The 24,832-nt window shown below is 40.2% G+C and overlaps 1 protein-coding gene and 1 long non-coding RNA gene across 4 annotated transcripts; both read right to left on the bottom strand.

The window, feature by feature from the left end:
- Positions 1-4,022: 4,022 nt before the first annotated feature.
- Positions 4,023-21,910, bottom strand: LOC101946326 (uncharacterized). 3 transcript variants are annotated; one of them, XR_006176146.2, is made up of 3 exons: positions 21,776-21,910; positions 13,951-14,084; positions 4,023-8,217 (listed from the first exon to the last, which is right to left on the bottom strand). It is a non-coding gene; the product is annotated as an uncharacterized LOC101946326 (long non-coding RNA). The 3 variants fall into 3 exon arrangements; XR_006176145.2 differs by lacking the exon at positions 21,776-21,910 and adding an exon at positions 14,167-14,393; XR_010600680.1 differs by lacking the exon at positions 21,776-21,910 and adding an exon at positions 14,400-16,344 and having other exon boundaries at positions 4,024-8,217.
- Positions 18,374-21,095, bottom strand: FOXG1 (forkhead box G1). The gene has a single exon (XM_005299153.4). It carries the CDS (start codon positions 20,681-20,683, stop codon positions 19,283-19,285), a length of 1,401 nt encoding a protein of 466 aa, XP_005299210.1. The 5' UTR covers positions 20,684-21,095; the 3' UTR covers positions 18,374-19,282.
- Positions 21,911-24,832: the final 2,922 nt, after the last annotated feature.

The following is a 24,832-nucleotide window of genomic DNA, read 5'->3' as shown; positions in this document are numbered from 1 at the left end:
AAGATTCTATTAGTTTAAAAAAATAAAATTCAGTTTCTAGTCCTGTCGCTGTGAGGGGGAGACCTTTTGAATGTAAACCAATGCAGAGTTCTCTTCCTGATTCCAGAGCCTGCCAGCCTCAAACAATAGTTCCACAGAAGACTTGAAATGTGCCCTTTCATTGGTCCTGGGATGTTACCTCTGAAGTTTAATGATAACAGTCAAAATTCAACAATGTTAACTCTGTCCTTGCTGATATCATTTCAGTACTATCTAGGTTCTGATATGGTACTTATTGCCACAATATCTGAATAGAGTTTATGCTGATGTATCTAGCATGAACATCCAACTAATGTACTGAATAGGTTTGTGCTTTTGCAAAATCATAGACTGATAGACATTACAGATGTAGGAAACTCTGAGGCCATCTCATCCCCTGCCCGTGCAAGGCCACATTATTCTCCAGAATTTTGGCCAGTCCAGCATTAAATGGTTGCATTCACAGGGCTTCCAAGACTCACCTTAGGAGATTTTTCCTCAGCCTGATACATCTCCTTGTTACTGCATGTTTCGTGAATATTCAAACCTATTTTCTTCCTTTTCTGTATGTTATCCCATTCCCCCTAGTTATACTCCAGGACCACCAGGGCAGGGGCAATGGCACAGCAGCGGAGGACGGATGCGGGGGCGGGGGGAAGAAAGAATGCGGATTAGCCCCTAGTCTCAGGAGAAGGAGCAAAGGGAGGTAGCTACTAAGGGAGAACTCAGGAAAGGGGTCAAGGGTTTTACAAAAGCCAGGAGCTCTTTAGGCTCCGGAACGAAAGAGCTGGTGCAAGGAAGACTGAGGACAAACTAAACTGTCCTGTAGGGGCGACAGTAAGTCTAAGGAGGATTGGGCTGGACTATAGGGAAGCCTGGGAAGCCTCCTGGGCTGCTACCGGCCGGAAGCATTCAGCAAACAGGCCTAGAGCGTAGACCATGCGGGCCAATGATGAACCCCAGCTCGTGTTGTCGCCTGGCCAGGCGCTACATGCTATGGCCTGCTGCATTCCTGGGACTGATTATCTCGGCTGAGGACGCTCCGCACCCTGTCCTTACAGCCCAGTTACTGACTTGCACTGCCGCCAGGGTTTCTTCCATCCTTCCCCTTTCCTCTTCCTTCCCTCTCTTCTTCTGTATGTAGACCTCCCCTCCCCCACCTCACCACCACAAACACTTGTTTGTGGTCAAATAAAGAGTTGACGCCAGCTGACATTTCGTATCTAAGCATCACCCCTCGGCCCTTCCCTTCCAGTTTCTGCATCCTTTTGACTTGTGACACAGACGCCGATGCAGAACCCCTGGGCCCTTTGATTCCAAAGCCTTGAAGTCGCAGGAAGAAGAAAGAAGTTCGCCTAGACAGCTCCTCCTTACTCTTCACTGTGCCTGTTTAACGCTAACAAAACTGGGCTGCTGTGTTTGCGAGACAGAAGTTATCCCTCTGTAAAGTGGGGAGGAGGGGGGAGTCTTCTGGATCTATGGAAGACCTTTACCTTAAGTGAAAGAAAAAATAAGTTATATATTGTGGGGAATCTGTTGGTGAAGTAGCCCCTGCTGGCTTAACATGCCAGGCGAATTTCTGCAAAGCCAACACAAGAGAATTTGTCTGAGATGCTGAAACCTACCAGTGATTTGGTTCCTCTGCATAAGAAGATGGTTAGCTCTATGCTGATACTGTCTCCTATGGAGATGCGTGTATGTGTGTGTGTTACTTGCATTTCTTTTACATTGTGTCACAACTGTCTTTAAGTCTGCTCCTTGGGGTTCCTTCTTCCCGTACTTTTTTTCCCTTTCCAGGATCATATTCAAATGTATCCCACTTTTAATTGAAGCGGTCCCTCCCGCCCCCGGTCCCCACCCCCGAGTAAGAAATGGTTTTGCTGAGTATTTCTCCCTTTCTGAAAGGTCTCAACAATCTTCTGGAAACTAGACACACATTGTATGCAGTGAGAAAGTTGTCAGAGGTTAGACCAGAGGGAGAAAAAAAAAATCAAGCTGATCTGGGAGACTGCGGGGCATCCAGTTCCCTGTGTATCAGGGAAACACCTACCCTTTCCCCCACCATTTAAAGGAGTTAAAAACCCATTTGAGAAAAAAATCGTTCCTCACTCCAGGCTTAAAACAATGGTGAGATTAGACACACATCATCCCGGTCCGTAGCTTTAGGAAAATATTGGCCCCCTTTTCACCTCTCAGACTGTCAGAAAAGCCTTTGCACGGTTTTGTTCCAGCAAACCCACAAATAATGGATAGTTCCTTTCATAAATTGCCAGTAACACCCCATTCTTCCCAGGTTCTCAGAGCTCACAGTAGTGGCTGCATATGCGAGGACATCACCAGTTACAGACATCATCAGTACAGAACACTCTGTTATTTATTTAGTCTCTGAAAAAAGAGACCCTGGGTTATTTTCTTAACATAATTAAAATGCATCACTTAAGTTCCTATTTGCTCCAAAAAAGCGTGGGAGCGTAAATGTTTTGGCTCTCAGCTGACAGTAAATATATCTTCATATCATGTTTTTATTTTATCATTTTTAATGCACACCCCTCCCCCCCACACACACACACTCCTAGTCGCTGAAGTGTTTGAAAGAGGCTTGGAGTCTACAGTATCTCGCTCTTTTTGCTCCAGAAGATCAAATGTATTACTTTTCCTTTTTGCGTGTCTGATGACGGGATAAAAATGTTGTTTCAGTCGAGATTTAGGGGCTGCCTCTAGGATGACACGATGTGAAAGTGAAGTCCGGGCTTCATCAAACTAGAGCAGTGAGTGCAACAACAAAAAAAGACTAGATGTTGGTAATTTACAAAAGAGCACTTTGGTTACTTTTACACATTTCCCGTGTAGGAAAAAAAATAATTCCACCATCAGCGAAAGAAGCCTGTGTCTGAAATAGCTCTGGTTAGGAAAGCTTCGAAATCCTACATGTTTCATTTTGACAAAACCATGCTGTCGATGATTTGGGGGTGGTTTAATACTCATTTAGGCCGAGCAGTTTGTTGTCGTTAGAGTATAGCATCAATTGCAGGAGTTTTTCCTGCTTTGCTGAAAATGTAAATGGGCGTTAGGGTGGTACTGTTTCGTTTTCTCATTTCTCTGGAGATATTATTGCTTTGAGCTAAGAGCTATTGGAGCTCTACTCCAAATAACCTCGTTTACCAGAAGGATAAATTAAAAGCCTTTGCTTTTGAGCATGCCTCTTTTAAATGTTATATGATCTATTTCAATAGGAAACTTATTTAATAACGTTATTGTCTGCAATGCGCCAAGTCAAATGACACATCTCTCTTTCCTGGTAAAGAGACATGTTAGAAAAGAGAAACCTATTACAAAAACGGCTACAGTTTACAAATAGTAAACATAGTTCATTAGATCGTCCCTAAATATTCTGTACTTTGTGTATCATCTGCCTTCCTTTTGCTCCCCTCTAGAATATTACATCCTTACAATTTATTATCCAGCTACAAACGTTGTAAATTTAAATATCTGGGAAATGATTCATCAGCGTTATCTGAAACATTCCCTTCCCCGCATCGTTCACTGTCTCTTGTAATTAAACAATGTGGTGGGTATGGAAACAGAATCCGTTTCTTGTGTACTAAAAAGGGAGGCGAAATCAAAAAAGGAGGGAATCAAAAAAGAAGGGAATTATCTCAAGAAAATGATAGCAAAATATACAAATCTATTTTACAAATATACAATATACAAATCATTATTTGCAGATTGTACCTTAAACCAGGTTCGATATTGATTTCAACAGGGATAACTGTGCATCTTCTTGTGGTATTTCTTTGTATATCCTATACATTGGCTAACTCTGTATATTACCTATAGTGAACTAATTCTGGTTTTCCTTGGAAACAGAGCTCTCACTTATCTCGCTATCCTTCTTAGCTTTCTTCGATAAGACATTTTATTGTTTATTGTTTTTCTTTAGTTTTATTCTTTAGCTGTCACAGGTGCGTAATAGCTAATATTTTTAAATACAACTGTTAGAAATCTAACAGACCATTTATTTTAATAACAATGGGCCATTTATTGTCGTAAGTACTTAAACAAAATTCCCCGTTGAACAGCAGCACCTCGTTCCATGCTGGGGTCAGCACTGATAGGATGGTATGACACAATAATACTTGTTTAATTTGTGTTACGATCACTTATTGCAAGACATTGCTCTATCCCTAATTCCATCCACATTCATTTTCCCCATACTGGCTGCCGTCCCGGGTAATTATTTCTAGGGAACGTTATTTCTTTCCTTTAAATATAGGAGATGTGGATAGGTAGCAAACGAAACTGTAGACATAGTCACATCAAGTCTGGTTGAAGTACAGATCTCAGCACACCTCAGACTTCCAGTAAAGTGAAGGGACCTCGCCCGCTCGGTCTCCACTGAGCTCTCTCGAATATGTTTTCAGACCAAAACTGGGGTTGACTGCCCGGGGTCAGAGAAGAAGATATACGGATCTGGGTGCAGATTCAAAACGAATTCATTATAATAGATCACTTCCTCCCCTATCCCAACACACACGGACACACACTCACACTTCCCAAGAACACAGTGATAGAAGTGAATTTTAACCTGTTGTTGGTAACTGATATAAAGACGGCATCGTTTATAGAACTCTCAGTGCCAGGGTGTGCGCAGTTACTGGGAGATTGGCAAGGAAAGTGCTTTTGCAAAGCAACGTTTAGCTCAGACTATTCCACAATATTTTATTCGAGACTCGAAGTGATGTTTTCTGACGGACGAAGGAGCTAGTTTAGTCGATTGTAAAGTGTTTATTGAAATCATAGCAGTACCGCTCAGGGTCACACGCAATCCGAGAAGTTACAACATTTACATCTCCCCTAAACCTCCAGAGCTGCCTGGGCTGCAGCTAAATTGAGACTTGTACCAAGTTACCAGAGGAATCAGATATTATTTGAAACCTCCCCCCACCCCCCACCCCCCGCGTTCTGTGGCAGCCTTTCCTCTCTACGATATCAAGGCAATTAACAAATAACCGGTTTTAACCCCGGACAGCTGCCTGCCTGGGAGATTTTAGGATTATTTTCCCCCTTTTTGTCCTTTGAATCATTTCGGGTCCAGATTTCAAGGCAGAATCTCAGGCTGGTCCAGTGGTCTCTTTGCCTTTATCTTCCAGACACTAGCAGGTTTGACAAAAGCAGACTCCCCTCCTCCCGAGAAGATGATGGGTTCGTGTTTACACTCTAGACAGCCACTAACTCCACGGATCTCTCCCTCCCAACCCCCATCTCTCTTCCCCTCCCCCCATTTTTTGTGTTGTTCAAGCAGGGGGGAAAAAGGCATTTGGTACCAGCACACTGTCCTATTCTCCCTTTGCACCGTGACCACGCAGCTCTCAATTCATCACGTGTCCTTCTCCCGGACAGTTCCCCCACTTTGGCTGTCAGACGCGCCTCTTCATGTCACCTTCTTCTTCCAAAGATACCTACTGGGGTAGAGAACACAGCCCAGAAACAGCCACACACAATAACGCACTCTACACTGCTCCGTCTGCCTCACGCCTGTGGCGAGCTCTCTTCAGCCCCCTAACCCCCCTGGCATTTTCCTGTAGCCAGAGAAAGATGATCCGGGAACCACTCCGAAGGGGGAAAGTACCCATCTCCTGAGGCCCAGATGCTAAGCAGGTCTCCCATGGCCTCACTACTTAGTACATTTTAGGGACAAATCGCCTTCTCCCGTCACCCCAAACATGAAAATAAGGATCCAGCCACTGAATCTGAATTAAGGGCTCTCATCAGTGACTACCAGTCCTGGCGTTGCGGAGGAACTAAAAAAGCAGGAGTATGGAGCAGTACTTGAAAAAGACCAGAACAAAATATACTCAGATGAATGGATTTCAAGATTCCCTGCTACAGCTAGTATTCAAAAGGAGTTGTCATCATCATTATTATTCGCAGCACAAGTTTAGCTAGATGAGGAAATATGTTTAATCGGGTTATTAATCATTTAAAGCCCAGTAAATAAACTACAATCTAAAAAGTATCATTGATGATTCACACCGTTGGTAGATTTTAATTACAAGCTAAAGTAATATGTGCATGTCAAGTCTGGCATTTTAAAAAAATAAACAGGACTTGTAGGCCAAAACCCCTGTGAATTACAGTGTTTAATAACTAACTGGGGTCATCCCTGTGTCTATATGTTAAAAATCATCGTGTTTCCGGTAGTAAATAAAACGAATGTATGTTCTTAACATGTTCCCGTTTCAACTGCATGTCGATTTCAACATTCCCTTAACGACTATCGTACAGATGTGTGTAAAAGAAATGGAATATCTCCCTTTTCTCTACAACTGTAATGTGATACACCTTCCTGCATTTTAGGGTACAGCATTTGAGACAGATCTACAATTGCAACCCTCGTTGCAGACAAGAGACGAGATCTGTGCGGAATATACATTCAAGGATGTAATTCTTTCTCAGACAAATAATCGTCTCCCTTTCAAATATAATTAATGTTTTGATAGTGCATTTCTTCTGAGAAGTAGATCCACAAACACACACAACCTCGTAACGTGTGTGTTTGTATATTTGAAACAGGATTATATAGAGAGCCTGTATTGTGAATGATACAGACATACTGCTTTTTAAAGGGTTACATAAAAACAACCTTATTTATTACCTAAACTATTGGACGAACGGTGTAGGTGCGTATTATACAAAGTAAACGTTTTAAAAACATTTTTTTTTGTTAAAAATGAAAATGTTTAGAAAACATAAGAAGCCATTGTTTATTTTCGGTTCTTTGTCAGGATCAATTCAGGGCTAGCAGAATGTAGCAGAATGTTACGTTTGTCTGTGCTAGGCGTGATATTCTGTGAAGAATGTTTCTTCCTTTTCTCGTCAGGAATTCATCTCTGAACCGTAGCTCCCATTGACCCCAATGGGTGCGGAGGAAACAGAGGAGAAGACCCTTCGATGGTAAAACTACATAGAGATTGGATTTCCTGTGTGATCGTATGGTGCATTAGTCATAAATGTTTGGAAAACGGGTCGAACCTGATGCCACTGAAATCTATGGGCGTTTTGACGGTGATTTCTATGGCACCTACCCAATATAAATTTTATTGCGTTTAGGACAAGAAGGCATTTATATACTTTCCTTAATACCTACAACATCCCTGAGTTCGGTACAAAATACCCTGTTGAAAAAAATCTAGAGTTTTAACTCGAACTATAGAAATACCAGGCTGGAATCAACATGTGAAAAATACTGTCATCACGCCATCTGCATGCCCATACAAAATGATAAAAGGGCCAGATCCTGCTCCCATTGATGTCACAGGCAAAATGTCCATGATATCAGTGGACAGAGGATCAGGCCCCACATCTGTACTTATATTCATGCAAAATATATAGAGAGATAAAGATAGGTATATAGTTGATCTGTATTAACCTAATTCTTCAAAAACTATTAAAAGAGACTGTAACCTGGGAATTTTAAAACTAGTTCGATTTTCCATTTGGGTTGCTTTCAAGGATTCGCTTTTATATATTCCTCTGAGTGGGCCTGCACTTAGTATTTTCAAACCAAATCCTGACTTCAGTGGAATTTCCAGGATCTGGCCCATATGGGCCCACTTTGAAAGCTTTAGCTGCCGTAAAAAATAAGCTTATGATGATGGTGAGGCTGATTAATAATAAAGGTAAAAGTCCATTTGATTTTAATTAGAGTTTTTTGTCTGAGTAAATAAAAGAATTCTGTCTGAAAAGCAGAGTAGAACTCTGAGCATCCCAAACATATACAAACCTTTCAGTCTCTCCTGAGAATATCGGATGTTCTGAGTTGTCTGGAGATTGTTATTTATATTTAATGGTTATTATAATTATTATTACAATTATTATTATTAATAATAATAATAAATAAATAACACCTGCAATATTTTCCCCACAGATTTTAATCTCTATCTCTTTCCACAACATTTTACTGACAGCTGTCTTCCTGGGAGCTGATGACTTGGATATTGAGTATTCACAAAGTGTCTATAGTTGAACATTATAGTATCTCCATCTTACTTAAACTCAATACCTGTACCTGCCTTTGCTAGAAAACCTGCCCGAAATGAAAACATCTGGCAAATGTTAATAGCTATAATCTTAGTTCAATATAGTGTTACCCACCTCTGTTATTCAGATCCAGTTAACTCCATGTTTACCTCCAATGATCTATGAACAAACAAAAAAGTGGGGAAATATTTACCACATCGATCAGATAATCTCTAGTAAGATGTCAAAAATAAACTTGTTAACTTGTTCCTGAAGACAAAACCGAACCAAGAACCTTGATACCTTTATGGTTTGCAAATGGTCTTTTTGTTCAGCAAGGACTAACATTAAAGAAGATCACACTTGCTTTCAGAAAATATTGTTATTTTTCTTTAATGGGGAAAATTGGACTCCTGCGACTTAGATCTGTGTTTTTTAGGACTGGGATGGAAATTGGACTGACACCACTTTGCACTTTAACAATCAGATTTCGTCAGGGTACAAGTTGTTTGTTTAACCCGACAGCTCCGTGCACCCCGTCGCACGCTTTACACACTCATTAAAACGATTATTCACGACCTGTCGAGTGTTTTCTAGTTCATTCACAGGAAAGACTTAACGCTATAAGATTCAAGAATATACCTTCAACTATACCAGAGAAGGAGACCGGGGGGAGATTATCTATGTGATCATCTGATGCGCTGGCATTTTACATCTACAAGTTGCAAGAAAGCAGTTGTTCAAAGTCAAAAAGCACTAATATTTTTAGATTGCGATTTGACAGCTAGGCAGGATCATAAACAAAGGATCCCACATTGGTTTCATTTCCCAACCTTTAGAATAGTATATTATAATGCTTATCTTAAACACTCTTCTGACAAACAGGAAAATTACCTACAGATGTTAATGACAGTTTTGGGGTAGATACGGTGAAACACAGCTTGGGAAACGTATGAATTCACCGTCTACGCAAAATAAATAATTCCTTCTTGTCATAGAGTCAGATTCCAGGGCCAGAAGGGACCACTGTGGTAATCTAGTCTGACCTTCTGTATAACACAGGCCATAGAACCTCCCCCCCCCCCCGAAAAATGCCTGTGTGTGTGTGTAAATCCAATCTTGATTTAAAAATGGCCAGTGATGGAGAATCCACCATGACCCTTGATAAATTGTTCCAATAGTTAATTATCTTCACCGTTAAAATGTTTTGGCTCTTATTGTCGAATACGATGATCTGATGACTACAACAGGAATAATTCCTCCTCAGTGACTAGGTTTTTATACTGCTTCTTTACAGCTTTTCCTAAACGATAGAGTGGAATGGGTATTTGTGAGCGGAATAATATTGCCATTTGTAATATTATCGTTCTGAATTATAGAAAAGTATAGCAAACATGGCTGAAACGTCACGGTATCTCCCGAAACAGCCGCAAAAGAAGGTGCTACTGTGTCTTAATGTTCATTTAAAATGTAGATTTAAAAAAAAATCCATTTCAATCCATGATGCTCCAATTATAGAAAGAGTTCACAGGAATAGCCGCAACATCTTTTAAATATATTAAAACATGAAGACACAAAACTATCTAAAGCATCTTGTTGCTATTATCCACTACTGTGATATCTTAATGCAGATTTTTTTTTAAAATCAGCCGACGTCTGATTTATATATTCATATAACCCTAGATTCTGAAATTCTATCTGTTACAAAACTCCAGAGGCTACTCTATTGCTAGGAACATATTTAGATTTACAAAGGAAGGGAGAGAGTGGGGAAGTAAAGCCAAAGTATAATTCCCGTGTAATATCTTCAGTTCCACCAAACCATTTATTTAAAAGGGTTATTTTTTTTAATAAAGAAGTATCTAAACATAATTTATCCTTATTTCAAAGCAAAAGACCTGAATGCAACAAGAGGTTTTATTCTGAAACGGTTTCCTAGTTGCTCCAAAAACAAGCATGTATAAGTAATTTGTTAAATTTATCGGATTGCAATAATCCACTATCAAGTTTGCTAAAAATGGATCTGTCAAGTGTGTTTCCCTTGAAAGCTCTTTCTTTCAAACCAACCTGGTATAATAATCAGGAGACAAAGAAACCGAAATATGTAAGTAAATACCTAAACCTCTGGATAAATAAACACACTAATCAATAGGAAGCAAGCCAACATTTGTCTTATTGATGAAGAGACAATCGATTTTGCTGTTCCAACTTGCGATCTGCACTATCCATATTTAATTATTAGTAATTTTAACTCCACTGATTTAATAATCAAAAATAGTGTTAATATCTCCTACCCTTCCACCTGGTCATAAATTATATTAATGATCTGACAGAAAAGGTGGCTTTCGGATTTTTCCTTGAGTAGACAACTTTATCCAAATTGAATAAGCAGCTATGGAAATAATAATATGATTACTTAATGCCGATTTAAGAATTTTCATGCTGAAAATGTACCCCAATCTTTACAATAAGAATATCTTCCAAAAGCAGTGGAATGTATTTCTTTTAAAAGATCATTGACACTTTAGCTCAATGCAATTTTGATACGGTTCACGTGTGTTCCTCATGAATTCATAACCTTTGATAACAAAAATACAATTTACATTTCATGTCATGAGATTCTCCCTTCAAAACGCACACACAGTGGAGGTGCATTCAGAAGAATAAAATTAGGTTTTCTAACCATTATAGCATTTGCAAATCAGCTACAAACCATAGCATGAACAAATATTAATTATTATCTGATACATTTAATCAGATCTGTATTTATTCCCTTGAACAGATTCCTCTAATAATCTGTCAGCATATAATTGTTTCAGCTTTTGTTTAGTTAAGATATTCAGTTAAAGATTCTCCTTGGTGGAACTGACACGCCTGTTTGGAAGTGTGTGTGTGTGTGTGTGTGTGCGCGCGCGCCTAGGGAGAAAAGGGAGGGTAATGCCATCTTTGCTATAACATTACTGAGATTTTTACCTGAAAAGGGCAGTCGGGGTGTATATTACTCGTATTAAATTCTCAAAAATATTGTAGCCATTTGGAAAACGCGAATTTTAACAGCAGGGTTTAACTATTTACATGCGGTTACATTTTTTTAAAAAAAGGTTTGAGCCCTTCGTCGAATACACTGAAGAATTATGTGACTTTTTTTTTTTATGTGCAGATCCTAACAAGATTTTTGGCCAAGGGAAATCTTATCTGCCATTGTATATGACGGATGTAATAGATAATTTAACTTTAAATACCATCTATCAAATCATTTCTGGGTGGACGTCCTGGCCCCATTGAAGTCAGCGGGGAATTTAGCCAAGGTCTCACCTATAGAATTGAACTTTTTCGACTGATTCAGCTTAATCCCGAGAAAAACCGTCTGAGCTCCACAAACTCCTGCTCCACAAGAATTCGGCAGATCCGAAGGAAAAGAACGTCTCTTTTCACAGGCTCATGTTACCGTGCAAAGGATATCTACTGAATGCAGTGCAACAGAAAATAAAACCAACAGCCCGTCGGGTCCCTGCCTTCTTTGCAGTTCCAAACCCCTATTGACCTGAATGAGTCAGGTTCGCTTGAATGAGGAATGCACTTAATATCAGTCTTAACATTAAGCAGCAATTTGCAGTTAACTTTATTGGAGTTATTTACTAATATTTTTAGTGCAGGGTGACAAATGTAAGATTTTTTTCAGCCTCATGTGTGACTGTATAGCCTAAGTTAATAGATCTTTCCGGTAGAATTAAGAACAGCTCGACATAAACAGAAGGAATCCTATTTTAAGTATTGTAATGTGTCCTGGCACTCATCACAGAATTTATTATTATTATTATTATTATTATTAGTTAAAAACGTTTAATAGTACATCTTTACCTTGCTGATTAATAATAGAAAAAAATGCTTCCTATTTTATTTGATAGCCTTGGCGAGGTAATTATATGTATACACCATTAAGAAGTTTTTGATAATCCTTTCGTTAAATTAAAACACTGATATCTGTAACATTTCTCCAGTGTTTTATTGAGGTGACTTGCTCATATGCATTGGTATTATACTGTGTTATGTTAAATGGCATTGTAAAAGCGGCAAGAAGGCAGTTGCTTGGTTTTTATGCTTTAATACATTGTTCCCATATTGTTGTCAGCTCACAACAAGAAAGATACAACACGACCAGTCCCCAGCTGCGGTCAGCGAACGGTATGTATCGTTAAAGCAAATGTAAACTTTGCCTGAGAAGCAGATCAGCCGAATTACCGTAAGAGTCTTTGCCAAACTGGTGAGGAACAGGAAAGGGAAAGGGGCAAAATCCTTTTAAAAATGTCTACCACAGGGAAAACACAGTTTTATCAACTGGCAGATAAAGTGCTGAGATCTGAAACAGGCACTGTGTAAACACTAAGGATCGACTTTTTTTTTTAATGGCTTTGCTCTACAGTCATTTTCTCTGGCACCTGAAAATCGAACCTGTATGTGTGACAAGCAAGGAACTCCAGCTCTCCTGTTTGACAAGAGCGCCCTCACCTTGCTGCTTTGAGAGCAGCTCCCAGGCACAGCAGACTCCTCGCTGCTTACATTGTATCTGAGGACTGCAGGCGTAGCATATCCATAGCGAAATCTATATCTATACATCTCGATCTAACCATCTGCGTCTCTCTAACAGCAGCTTTGCACTGGATGTACGACAGAGATCACTATAGTGACCGATAGTCTTATCGCTATAAGCATAAATATATAAACCTATAGATTTCTAAATCCATTCATTTTAAACGAAATCAACAAACGTCTTATTTATACCTTACGGAACCAATTTAATCTATAGGCAGGTTTCTGCCAAACTGTCAACAATTTGTCAACTCTCTTTAAAGCTAATTCATTCTTTGTATATACATTTCCACGGAAAACGAACTGTACACGGCTTCCATTTCCTGCAATGTGAATGGGGAGATCCACCCCTCAATACTTCATTACCATTTGCTCTGATTACCTTCAGCAGGCGTCTTATCTCACTGCGTTTTGGTAACTTAAATTGGTGTATTAAAATTAATTATTTCCATGAGATTACAAATTGAGGAACAAGGGAATTAAAATCATTAACAGAGTCGGGCACGATGCATTGTTCTCTTCCCCCGCCCCCTCCCCCCCAGCCGTTTCGAAGGCATAAAACCCAGAACTTCAGTCAGTCTAGAAACAGCCCCCCCCCCCGAAGATATGATCAAGTTTGTCAAATCAATAGATCGAGCAGGACAATACTGCATCACCCTCTCGTTTTACAAAGTATAGCACCTACGTCACATTAAAATCTCAATATCTCTGGCACGCAGGGGCACAGCATTTTGGAGGGTGGGAGGACGAGCAGAAATGCCTTGATCTATTATAAAATAAAATAAAACAAACCCCCCTCAAACTCTAGAGTGGAGCTTGAAATTGTCAAGTGATTCATTCTCCATTTCTGTGGGCAAGCGTTTGCCTGCTGATATATCCAGAGCAAAGGCGATGCTCGTTTTATATACGTTATTTTAAAAGTCTCCATCTTTGTTCTCATATAATTTTTGGCAAGAGTAGCTTCCTGTGCGTTTAAGAAACTTAACAATATTTATACCCGAAAGGCATAAACCCCACCGAAAAACCCATTCCCATTTGTAAAACCCAAAAGTTAAATGTTGTGGGGGGGGGTTATTATTTTTTAGAAACACAGTCCACCCCCACCTCCCCTCCAACACACACACACCGAAACGGCATCGATTTAAGACTTCGATTAAAGAGCAGCTTTAATTCTGGAAGAGGAAAGCACGTATTAAATTGTTCACGCTAAAGCATACTTCTACTTTACAGTGAGATCGAAAAGATAAGGTCTACGTGTAAATATTGCTGATATCAGTGAGTACAGCCGTTTTACGAGTGCAGAGGAATAAAATGTACACTCACCAAATCTGCTCGAGAAAGTATCGCCACCACTTTGGCATCCTCTTTTTCTTTCAGGTACAGGTAGTTCTGCACAGCGTCTTAAAAAGCCAAACAAAACATTGCACGTGCCACTTCCTTGGCTTTAGTCCTCTTAACTAGAAAAAGAAATAATGTTAAAAATAAACGCAAAGATTTACTGGCAGAATTTATAAAATAATGAAGATATGTGCAGTTTACCTGATTAAATTAAAGAGCTGGGGGGAGGGAGGGGAAAATCCTAACTTTGGGCACAAACAGTTCAGATGTAACTGGTGTTTTTAAACTATGCTTCAGTCGTGCAGACGAGCTGGTTATTATTTGGGTAGTGGAAAACAGTATGTGTAGACAGAAATCTGTCATGTATTTTAATTCGCATCACAGGTATCTGCCTGTAGGGAGAAGGAGTGGAGGGTTTCTTTAACTTCACCTACCCTGCTGGCGGGAAGGCTTGCTGAGATTGCTGGGCAGGTTTTCGTTCTGGAGGGTCCCATCTGTCTGGAATAAACTGCAGTGGAGTTGAGGGCAGGTTCTCCGGTGAGGTAGGAATATGCAGGAACTCCGCCCTCTGGGCACAGCCACACAAACCCAGCAGAACAGCCACAGCCAGCCCTAAAACCTCTAATGATCTTCACCTTCACCTTTTGCTAACCCAGTTCTCCACCACTTTTTCACCCGTTTACCCTGGCACCTTCACCACAGGAAAACATTCTTCAAAACAAGAGCATTGGACATACAAATCTGTCCAGACGCTACTGTGAAAAATTATATAGATAATAAATTATCTATCTATCTATCTATCTATCTATCTATCTATCTATCTATCTATCTATCTATCTATCTATCTATCTATCTATGTGTGTGTATATATATTATATATGCTATAAGTATATATAGAATATCTATATATATAGTGTATGTAAGAGGAAACAGAGAGAATATATAAGGGTTTATCTTCGTTTCTATATGGTTAATTCTATGTTCCTATATGAATATAGATTTAAATATATACACCTATAGATTCTTCTGTCCTTAGGAAAATATTATGACCAATAAAATAATACAAACACTAAAAATAACAATAAGTCTTATTCAACACTGACTCTACCAAGACAAAACTCTCATTGAGTTCAGCGGTGGAGTAACTGGAATTCAATGAAATTTGCCTGAGGAAGGGGTGAGTAAGTGCTGCCTGGGTCTAATCGCATAACGGGTGGCGAGGAGGTGAAGAAAATCCCCTTTGAATACTTTCGGACATAAATCTTAATCATCATGCAAAAGAGGTCACAATGAGCACAATACACTCCTACCAAAACTTGTACAGGGGTCAGACATTTTTTAAAGGTATCATCCAAATAATCGTCGAATTTAGAGTAGATTATATCATCCTTTATTATAATTTAAATTATTTTGGCTCATATTTGTTCTACATAACACTTAGGATTTGAATGAAGCCAGTTTATGGTATATAAAATATGTTAGAGAAATATAAAATATTTTAAAGAAAATATAGAAATTAAACGAGGAGGCTTGCTTAATGTCTCATTATAAATCTGGGCAGTATATTCTACTCATATCAGAGCTCATTACCACTCAATCATTTTTCCCCCAGGGCAATTTTTAAAAATATACTTGGAAGTTTCTTTAATATGAACTATACCGACAAGTGCAATAATCCCAAACACAAACCAGAAAAATAGCAATAACTTCTTAATTCTAAAAAAACCCATAAACAATATAAATAAGGAAACGCCAACAAAGGCCCCTAGTAAGGCTTGACACGTGATAAATAATTTAAAAAAAATCAGTAAAAGTTCTTAAAAGTTCGACGTCAGACGTTTACATGTCAAAAGTTTATGGAAACAATATCAGATCACGTCATTATTTGCTTGAAGGATAAAAAAAGTGCCTTAAATTCCATACCAAACTGTCATATGTATGTGTGAAAAGGTATCTTGAATGAACAAAAGGTTTAACTTTTAGGGTGGGAAGGAGGTAAATCCCAAGACAAATTTGGGGCCTTAATAGGCCCTGTTACAATATAGTACTACTTTAGCACTTTTCCTTCCAAAGACATTTTCATCCCAGGTAATATTTATATGGTAACTTGAGTAAACTACCAAATCAAACATATTCCTCTCCCCCCGCTTCAACGGGAAGAGAAAAAGTCAATAAGACCTGAATCGCTTAGGCAGCAGTTTATCACTGAACCTTAAGTAAAGCATTAAGAGTGAGTGCTTGTTTAAATCTTGTCTTTTGGAAGCATATTTAAAATACAATTGTAACACCTTTTCTCAGAATTATTATCTATTACGTTTAATTAATTAATTCTTATTAACTCACGAAAAACATTGACATGACGAGATTATGCTTTCAATTGATCTGGCTTTTATTTTCAATCCTCAATATATTATCGGCGGGTATTTTTCGGGGGGGGGGGATTGTAAATGGAATAACATCTTAAATACGTGCTATTGAATTTCCCACAATATGCAACCAATTGCAAGTGTTAAATAATAAATCATGTCCTTTGTCAGCTGCAGCAGATGCCATTCTTTTAATTTGCTTAGGTAAAAATATACCTAACGGAGACTCCACTTTAACAGTTTAAACTCACACAGATTTTTTTCTGATCAAGTGCAGTTTCAGATTTGATTGTTTCGAGGTCTTTTTTATTTTTACTTGTTGCGATCAATTATTCTTTCATGTATGAATTTAAATTGCAACAGAGTGAAGAATTTGGGGGAGGGGTTCAAAGAGGTATCATCCCTTTATACTAAAACAAAGCAACCTTTTTCTTATTGTTATGTCATCTGAATTGCTGAATTTAGAATGGAAGCCAAGAATATCAGCGATTTCTCTCCCTCTCCCCCCATATGTGCAAAGCTTGGTGTCCCATCTCCTCCTTAACCTTTCACTCCTCTCTCTTCCCTACAGATTTGCTTGCATCTGTTTGTTTAATTCTTATTTTCAGAAGATCTTTTTTTCTCTGTCCGAGTGTCGTCAATATTCTGGTTTCAAGAATTTAGGTTTGCTGTTACTCCTTCCCCCTCTACCCCCTAGTCTTTTAAGATCAACTCTTTAAAGTGTTTGCCGATAACATCTCCGGGATAGAGATTATTTTTCATTGGGCCTATTGTGAGAAGTAGCCGGCTTATTGCATTACTGCAGAACACATTTCAGACTATACAATTGTAACAAATGAACAACTTGTCTTCCACGGACTCACTGCGGGATCCAATTAGTTCGTAAACCTTTTTGCACAAGTTTTCTAATTATTTTCAAGAGTTGCGGCTTTCATAGGATTTCTTAAACTCATCAAGAAACTGATTCTTTTTAGGATCAAGTACTGCATAAGAAAGTAGTAACATTGCCCCCTTAAAGCAAAAGGATCGATTCCCCATCAAATGAAAGATACTTACGTACGTATGATTTTATATGCTAGTGGGCGTTCAGTGAATATTTATCGCTGGAGGACAGAATGTGTAAAAGATTCATTTTATTGCTTCAAATTTAAACTGATAATTATTTTTGAAAATCTTAAACATTGCTATGCAATCCATTACATCATGTGACCACTTCAGCACTACCTTTCACTGTAATATACTGCAACTTCAGCATATCTTTATTAGACTCTTTAATCGCGGTGAAGGGCGGGCGGGAGTGGGGCGGGGGGGGGGGAGAAGAGAGGAACAGCCATAGGAACAATAAATGTTGACTGATAACTATGAATACTTTTACAAATATTTTAAGCAAACGTGTTTGCAGCATTAAAAGTGCATATGCTTCCTGAACCGTCTTTTTTTTTAAAGGTATGGATTGTCGTTTTATATGTATACACATGTATTACATCTAGCTATATCTATCCATATAAATCCAAATACGGAAATTAAACACCTTATACAAAATATATAGAAATGTAAGACATGTATATATCCTCAATTGACTTAAAAATAAAATTAATCCTTTGAGAAGAATTATTCCTTGAATTACTTTTGGAAATTATCACAAAGTTATATATATATATATATAGTATGTATATTTAAATGATCTATTTTATACACTGATATATTTACATAAACTTAAGGTGTAACGTCTGTGCCGCCTCTAATTTAATACATAGTATAGTAACTAGGGCCATATCGTACTAAGTTTTTAAGCAGAACTCCTCATTGAAGTCAATAGGGAATTCTGATTAAAAAAAAAACTAGTAGCTTTTGATTAAATAGCCTGCTCCTTTAAAAATATATAATGTAGATTTAAAAAAAAATACAACTTGAATTAAGAAAATAGGAGCATGTGAAAAATGGGGGCCTACCTATCTAGCACTTTGAATTCACTATAGCTTTAATGCCTTTTGCATATTAATTCTATTTAATAAAAGAGACAAAAAACTATCAAGTATATATGAATTTAGCCTATTTTTTTATTTCTGTGTGTTCATAGTAAACATTTTTGTAAGTGACAAACACGGGCATATGACCACAGTATCACAATCAAGAAATTTTAAGACGACATTAACAATCACTCAAATTTATGCGGCATTTGCGCAACACAGGTTACATATTTGCAAGGTTTACCTATAAGTACAATAGGTATTAACATTTCACTACATTTAGAAAAAAAATAAAGGTGACCTGTTAGTGACCACATACATCAAAATATACACAACACAAACTGAAGGCAATCATTAATTTTGTCCCCTTCTGATTCATTTGAACGGGCAGTGCTGCAAGCTGAAACAATGTTGTTGTTTTAAATTACTTCGTACACTGAGTGCATTTTCTAAAACCCAATCTTTGGTCTAAAAGTAAACAAAAATCAAAAAATCAGCTCATTAAAGAAAAGGACAAAATAATCAATGGCCAAAATGTAGTTCTTGGGCATCTTTTACTATTACTTCTGCTTAAATACAAATTACATTTTAATTTTTTCATTGTTTTAATAAATTTAGTATTTTTTCAAGGTCTGCATCCACCAACATATCCATGATAACTTATAATACTGCAAACATGGAAAATCTGGAGGTTTAGGGATAGACTTTTGAATAAAAATTGCAAAGCAGTCACTATTTAGATACACATTCTACTATAATTTTGACTTCCAAACTTCATAGTCTACAATGTCATCTCCCCACATTGCACCTTGCTGACATTTCTCACCTTGTTGGAATAATAAACAACCCTAAAGACTGAACAAACGTACAGAAAATGGGGGACTTAATAAAAAATACCTGGACTTTTCTGTTTTTCTTTTAATTATCATTTACAATGCAAATGTGTGTAAAATGTTCACTTACAGTCTGGTCCCATGGATGTTAATGTATTAAAGGGTTTGAAGAAGACCCCTGATTCTGATGTGTGAAATAATCAGAAAGTCCCCCGGAAAGTCCTGTTGTAAAACTTGGCAAAGAAGGTCTTAAGGACTCACAAGGGAGAGTGGAGGGCGCCTGTGGAGACGTGGAGGAGGAGGCTGCCCTGGCCGTCATTGAAGTGCTGCTTTGAGAAGTCATTGAAGGGTGAGGAACATGGGGGAAAAAGTAACTTGTCTGTCCTGCTAGAAGGTTTACAGAGCAAGGGTTTAGGGAATAGGTGCCAGAGCAGGGGACTGACAAGCCACATGGCACTGAGGCGGCCAGAGCTGCTGCTGTGAGGTGATGAGTGGCATAAGGTATCTCTCCATTGACTAGTCTATCAACACTTAACCCATTAGACGTGGAAAAGGAGTGGTTGTTTCCCAAAGAGTTTTGAGTCAACACTGAACTGTAGGGCATGGGGTGGCTGGGGTAGGCGGACGTGGTCCCATTGTAACTCAAAGTGCTGCTGGCCCGGGGGTGGTGCAGGGAGAGGAAAGGGGACATAGGCCAATACAAAGATCCAGCCCTATCCATGAATGTCAGTCCGGTGGAGGTGAGCCGAGCGCCTCGCTTGAAAGCCAGCTTGGCCCGGGAGGTGGTGGATCTCCTGCGGAGCTTGCCCGTGGTCCCCCCAATGAAGACGTCGTCGGAGGAAGGGTCCAACATCCAGTAGTTCCCTTTGCCCGGGTCGTCGTAGTGGCGGGGCACCTTGACGAAGCACTTATTGAGGGAGAGGTTGTGGCGGATGGAGTTCTGCCAGCCCTGCTTATTCTCCCGGTAGTAGGGGAAGTTCTTCATGATAAACTCGTAGATGCCGTTGAGGGTGAGGCGCTTCTCGGGGCTCTGCCGGATGGCCATCATGATCAGCGCGTTGTAGCTGAACGGGGGCTTCTCGTACTTGCCGTTCTTCTTCTCCCCTTCCTTGCCGCTCTCCCCTTCCTTGCCCCCCTCCGCCGCCCCCTTCTTCTCCTCCGCCGCCGCCGCTTTCTCCTTCTCCTCCAGCTCTGCGGCTGCCGAGGCCGAGCCCGGCTCCCCCTTGCCCGGCAGGATCTCCTTGGCCACCTCCAAGGTGCCAGAGGTGGTGGCCGCAGCCGCAGCTGCCGCCGCCACCACGGGGGGCTGCAGGAGGAGCTGGCTCTTCTCCTCTTCCTCCTCGGCCGGGGCAGCTCGCTGGGGCTGCTGCTGCGGGTGGTGGTGGTGGTGGTGGTGATGGTGGTGGTGGTGGGGGTGGTGGCTGTTGTGGTGGTGGCTGTGGCTGTTGTGGTTGTTGTCGCTCTGGACGGCTTCGGGCACCAGGCTGTTTATGCTAAAGGAGGATTTCGGCAGCATTTTCACTTCCTTCCTATCTCCCATGTCCAACATCACACACTAGTCTGTGGGGGAAAGTTGCTGCAGCGGCCCAGTGAGCAGCGCTCGGGGTGGCGGTGGCGGTAGAGGTGGCGGCGGCGGCCGCGCTGGGCAGCGAGGTGGCGGCACCCCGGGCTGGAGCAGCAGCAGTGCAGTTGGACCGCAGTCGCAGGCGCTGGCAAGGCATGTAGCAAGGACAGGAGCCGCCGGGGAGGGAAGAGGAAAAACAAACCCCGATCCCCGCTCGGAGCCACTGAGCACAATCACAGCCCCGTTCAGCACTCCTGCATGGTGCCCGGTCCCCCCGCTTCCACCAGAGCCCGGGGGGGACAGCAGCAGCCGGGCGGGTCGGCGGCGCAGAGCAGCAGAGGCAGCTATAGAGACAGCTTTAGCCACAATTAATTTCAGAGCTACAGACACACGCTAGGGCTGTAAAAAAATTTTTGGTTTAACCTTTTCCACCGGTCGCCCAATCAGAAACCTCGGCGTGCAGGAGCGTCTCTCCCGGAGCCAGCCAATCAGGACTCCCCTCTCCTCCTCTTCCCTCACCCCTTCTCTCTCCTCCTCCTGCTCCCCCCACCCTCCAAGCACCGCCAAAGCCCCCTGCCGCGCAGGGATACCAGGGGAAGGACGCATCGCCGCGGAGGCTTACCTTTCTCATTCTTCCCTCTCCCCTACACTCCACTCCTCTTTAACCAACATTTCCCCATCCCAGTGTTTTGGATAATTTTAGTTTTATACCTCAATATTTTTTCTAAGCGATTAAAGTTTGCTTCTATCTTTTTTTTTTAAGGAGAGGAAGGTGAGAGGTTGGGGGAGGGGGCATGAGAAGGCAATGGTGGTGGTGGGGCTGGGAGAGGAGAGGTACTACTTTGCGGAGCCAGGCACTGTCTCTCGGCGCAGTGTATTCTTTTAGGCCCCTTGTGTTGATTAGTTTTTACTTCTGAAAACATCAGTTTTAAGGGACAAATATTTTTTGGAGCTTGCTTTAGAAACATGTTTTGTGATGGTTTGTTCACCTCCCCCCGGGTATGTTTGTTTTGCTCTGTTGGTTTTATGTCGCAGGGGGCTGTTTCTTTTGGGGGAGAGAAGGAAAGATTTACTTACAACCCGCCTTGCGTCTCCGTCCTCTCCCGGGAAAGCAGGGATAATAGGACGTGATTTTGATCCAGGGGCACTCGGGGTCCTGCGCATCGGCCTTTCGGGGAAGAAACGAGCCGCGGCTACTTCCACCCCATTATGGTGCACTTGACACTCGCAGCCGTGTGGGCCATTACTCTCTTGTTTGTTAATCTCCGAAATGTGTGAGTTAAAATGATGGATGGGGGAGGGGAGGAGATAAAAACAAGGTGTGTGTGGAGGGGGTGGGGGGAGATAAGACTGAAAATAATGGACGTTGTAAGGATTTGCCTGTAACCTTCTCTCTTCTTAATTTCATTCTCTGCGTCTCATTGCCACTTTAAAGTTTCACTTCAATCGGAAATGTTCCCCGCCATTCTTTCTCCCTGGGAAATGCTCCTTCCTTGAAGGTGTTTGTTTTGAACATCAACGTATGGCACTTCTTGTTGTCTGGTTTTTTCTTCTTTTCACCGCGTTTGTTTTCAGCCGAAAAAAAAAGTAGGCCATGTACAGATATGTATACATGAAATAGCTATATAAATAATCCACACACTATGAGTTGCAATTTGTTGTCTTTGTTTTTGCGATCCGTGATGTTGTGGTTCTGCTGTTCTTATTCTTGTTTGGGTGGAGGGGGGAGGGGGGCAGAAGAGGCTGGGACGATAATGAGTTCGGTGCTGCTGGGTTAAATAAAATGATCTTGTACCGCTCCTTTCCCACTAACGTTCTTTAAATAAATACGATGGGAAAGAAGTGAGTTTACGGCTAAGATTTCCTGGGGACAGGAATTCAGTGTTAGTCATCCAGATCAAATCCTTCCTTACTTTAGGCTTGAAACACACAGGCTTTTTTTACTGAGGAAGCAGAAGGGCAAAATATCACCGAGATATGGATCACATTAAAAACAAAACAATAAAAAAGGGCAACAGACATTTTACTCTCTATCACTGCATAAATACCTTACACTTGTGTGCTTCTTCTCTAGGATTATGGCGGGTAAAAGAAAAAAAAGAACAATGCAGTAAAAATATGTGAAAAGTTCAATTCTAATAAATGCAATTCATCCTATGTAAACTCAGGTTTGAACTCAGGTAGCAACGAATACGTGTGTGTGTGTGTGTGTGTGTGTGTGAGAGAGAGAGAGAGAGAGAGAGAGAGAGAGAGAACAATTACAATTGGCCAATAATAAACGATTGCAATTGGGGATGGCATGAACTCTGTGCATTGGATTAACCTCGAATGACCTTACCGCGATTGTATTTATTTATCCTATTTCGTAACAGATCGCTACTGACAAAAAAAAAATAAGTCAATGATCAAACTTTTTAAAAGAGAAATGTTTTCGTATTTTTAATCGTTTCAAATGATAATCATGTCAATGCACAGCACTGTATCCAATGTATTGGAATTCTTCAGAAAACTTGTGGAGTGGACTATGGCATGATCCTCTGATAGGACAGGGTCAGAGGAAAGGTAAGGTCTGTGCATATGATAATGATGATGTACATTTAATATGTATTATTATGGTGCATGGGATCCCTTTTGGGTGGCTGGGCCCAGTGCATTTTCTTACTCTGTCTAGCATGTAATGATTCGGTGCAACCGGATTCTTGAGAAAGGACAGGTTACGTAAACATTTACTGATGTGGAGTAACTATACTATTTGTACTCTGATATGCAGGAAGGAAAGTGTTGATTAACACAGAAGAAAAAAAAAGCGAAATTAGCTGATTGCATGCTCATAAGTGCAAGCTGTCATTGAACTGCTTTTAAAATAGACACAGCTGGGTGTTTGTGTTGAAAAATTTCTTGTGTTTTTGCTAATACTGAAATAAGCATGATTTTGTATACCAAACATTTTCAGATCATTAAAATTTGTAATCTGTGCTGGTTTTAAACACAAAGAAAAGAAACAGATTCATTTCGCTGTAAAATTTGCTGATATTATATTAACTCAATCAGGTCTGTGTAAATGGTGCATTGTGCCTTATCAAATCTCTTTGATCCATTTAATACACAAAGTGCCAAACGTGTGTATTGTTTGTTAACATTGAACGTTTTATTCAAATCTCTGCTCTGCAGCAAACTGGAGGAGATGTCGTTTAATATAACACTGACATCGCCTGTTGAAATGTTAATGCTCTGAGGGGTTTCTTAGGTCAAAGCTGCGTTTACATTGCGTTGTGACCGAGGATGAAAATGTAGCAGGGAAAAAAATAAACATTTCGTCATATTGAATTTCTGAACCAGGGTTTAATAACGAGAGAAACGTGCTTTTAAAATGCCTAATAATCTAAATTTAGTGTCCAGCCATTTGTCATGGCTGTAAAATAAAGCATTGTACCCAAATTTAGGATTTATTATATTATTTTTTAATACCAAGGGTATGCAATTCTCCCTAAAAAGGAAATTCTGCTTCCAAAATGTAAGACGTATCTTTCTAAGGCCGTGAAGGTTTCATTCATTGTTTACAGGAGACAAGAAGATATGTAATAGAAGCCGCATCAATTATTATCTCTGACGGACTTTAACTTACAGGCCTGTCTAATTTTTTCCTCCACAGAAAATTCTCAGTTTATAGAGCTGTGCATATAGATATTTACTTTGGAAATGCAGAATGTGCTCGTCTAATGGCCAAACCCTAAACTCTTTTCTTAGACCTGACCCAGACAGAGTTCCCATTCGCTTCAGTGGCAGCTTTGCCTAGATCACAACGGAATGATGACTGGGTGACTTGACCCCAAGACTATGGCAAGATTAGGAGTTATTTTGAGAGTGCCTCGAAGGGAAGTATTTTCTAAACTGGAAGCCCATGTGGAATACCTGAGAATAAGAGCTGGGAAGAGTAGTGTTACCTGCGCAAGCCAAGAACTACAAACGTGAATAACAGGCGCAAAGAGTGTTACTCAGCTCTTTGTGTGACGTGTATTTCCGTTCAGCAGTGCACACTCATTGTTGGTGTATATTCACCTGATGTACCTATTACAGATTAATTTAACATCTTGAACAGATATACTCATTTGATAAGGAATAGAATGAGAAAAT

This window comes from Chrysemys picta, chromosome 4 (genome assembly GCF_011386835.1).
Source record: "Chrysemys picta bellii isolate R12L10 chromosome 4, ASM1138683v2, whole genome shotgun sequence".
NCBI classification, from domain to species: Eukaryota; Metazoa; Chordata; order Testudines; family Emydidae; genus Chrysemys; species Chrysemys picta.
The sequence above is the reverse complement of the archived record's forward strand: the minus strand, read 5'-3'. Positions and strand labels throughout refer to the sequence as shown.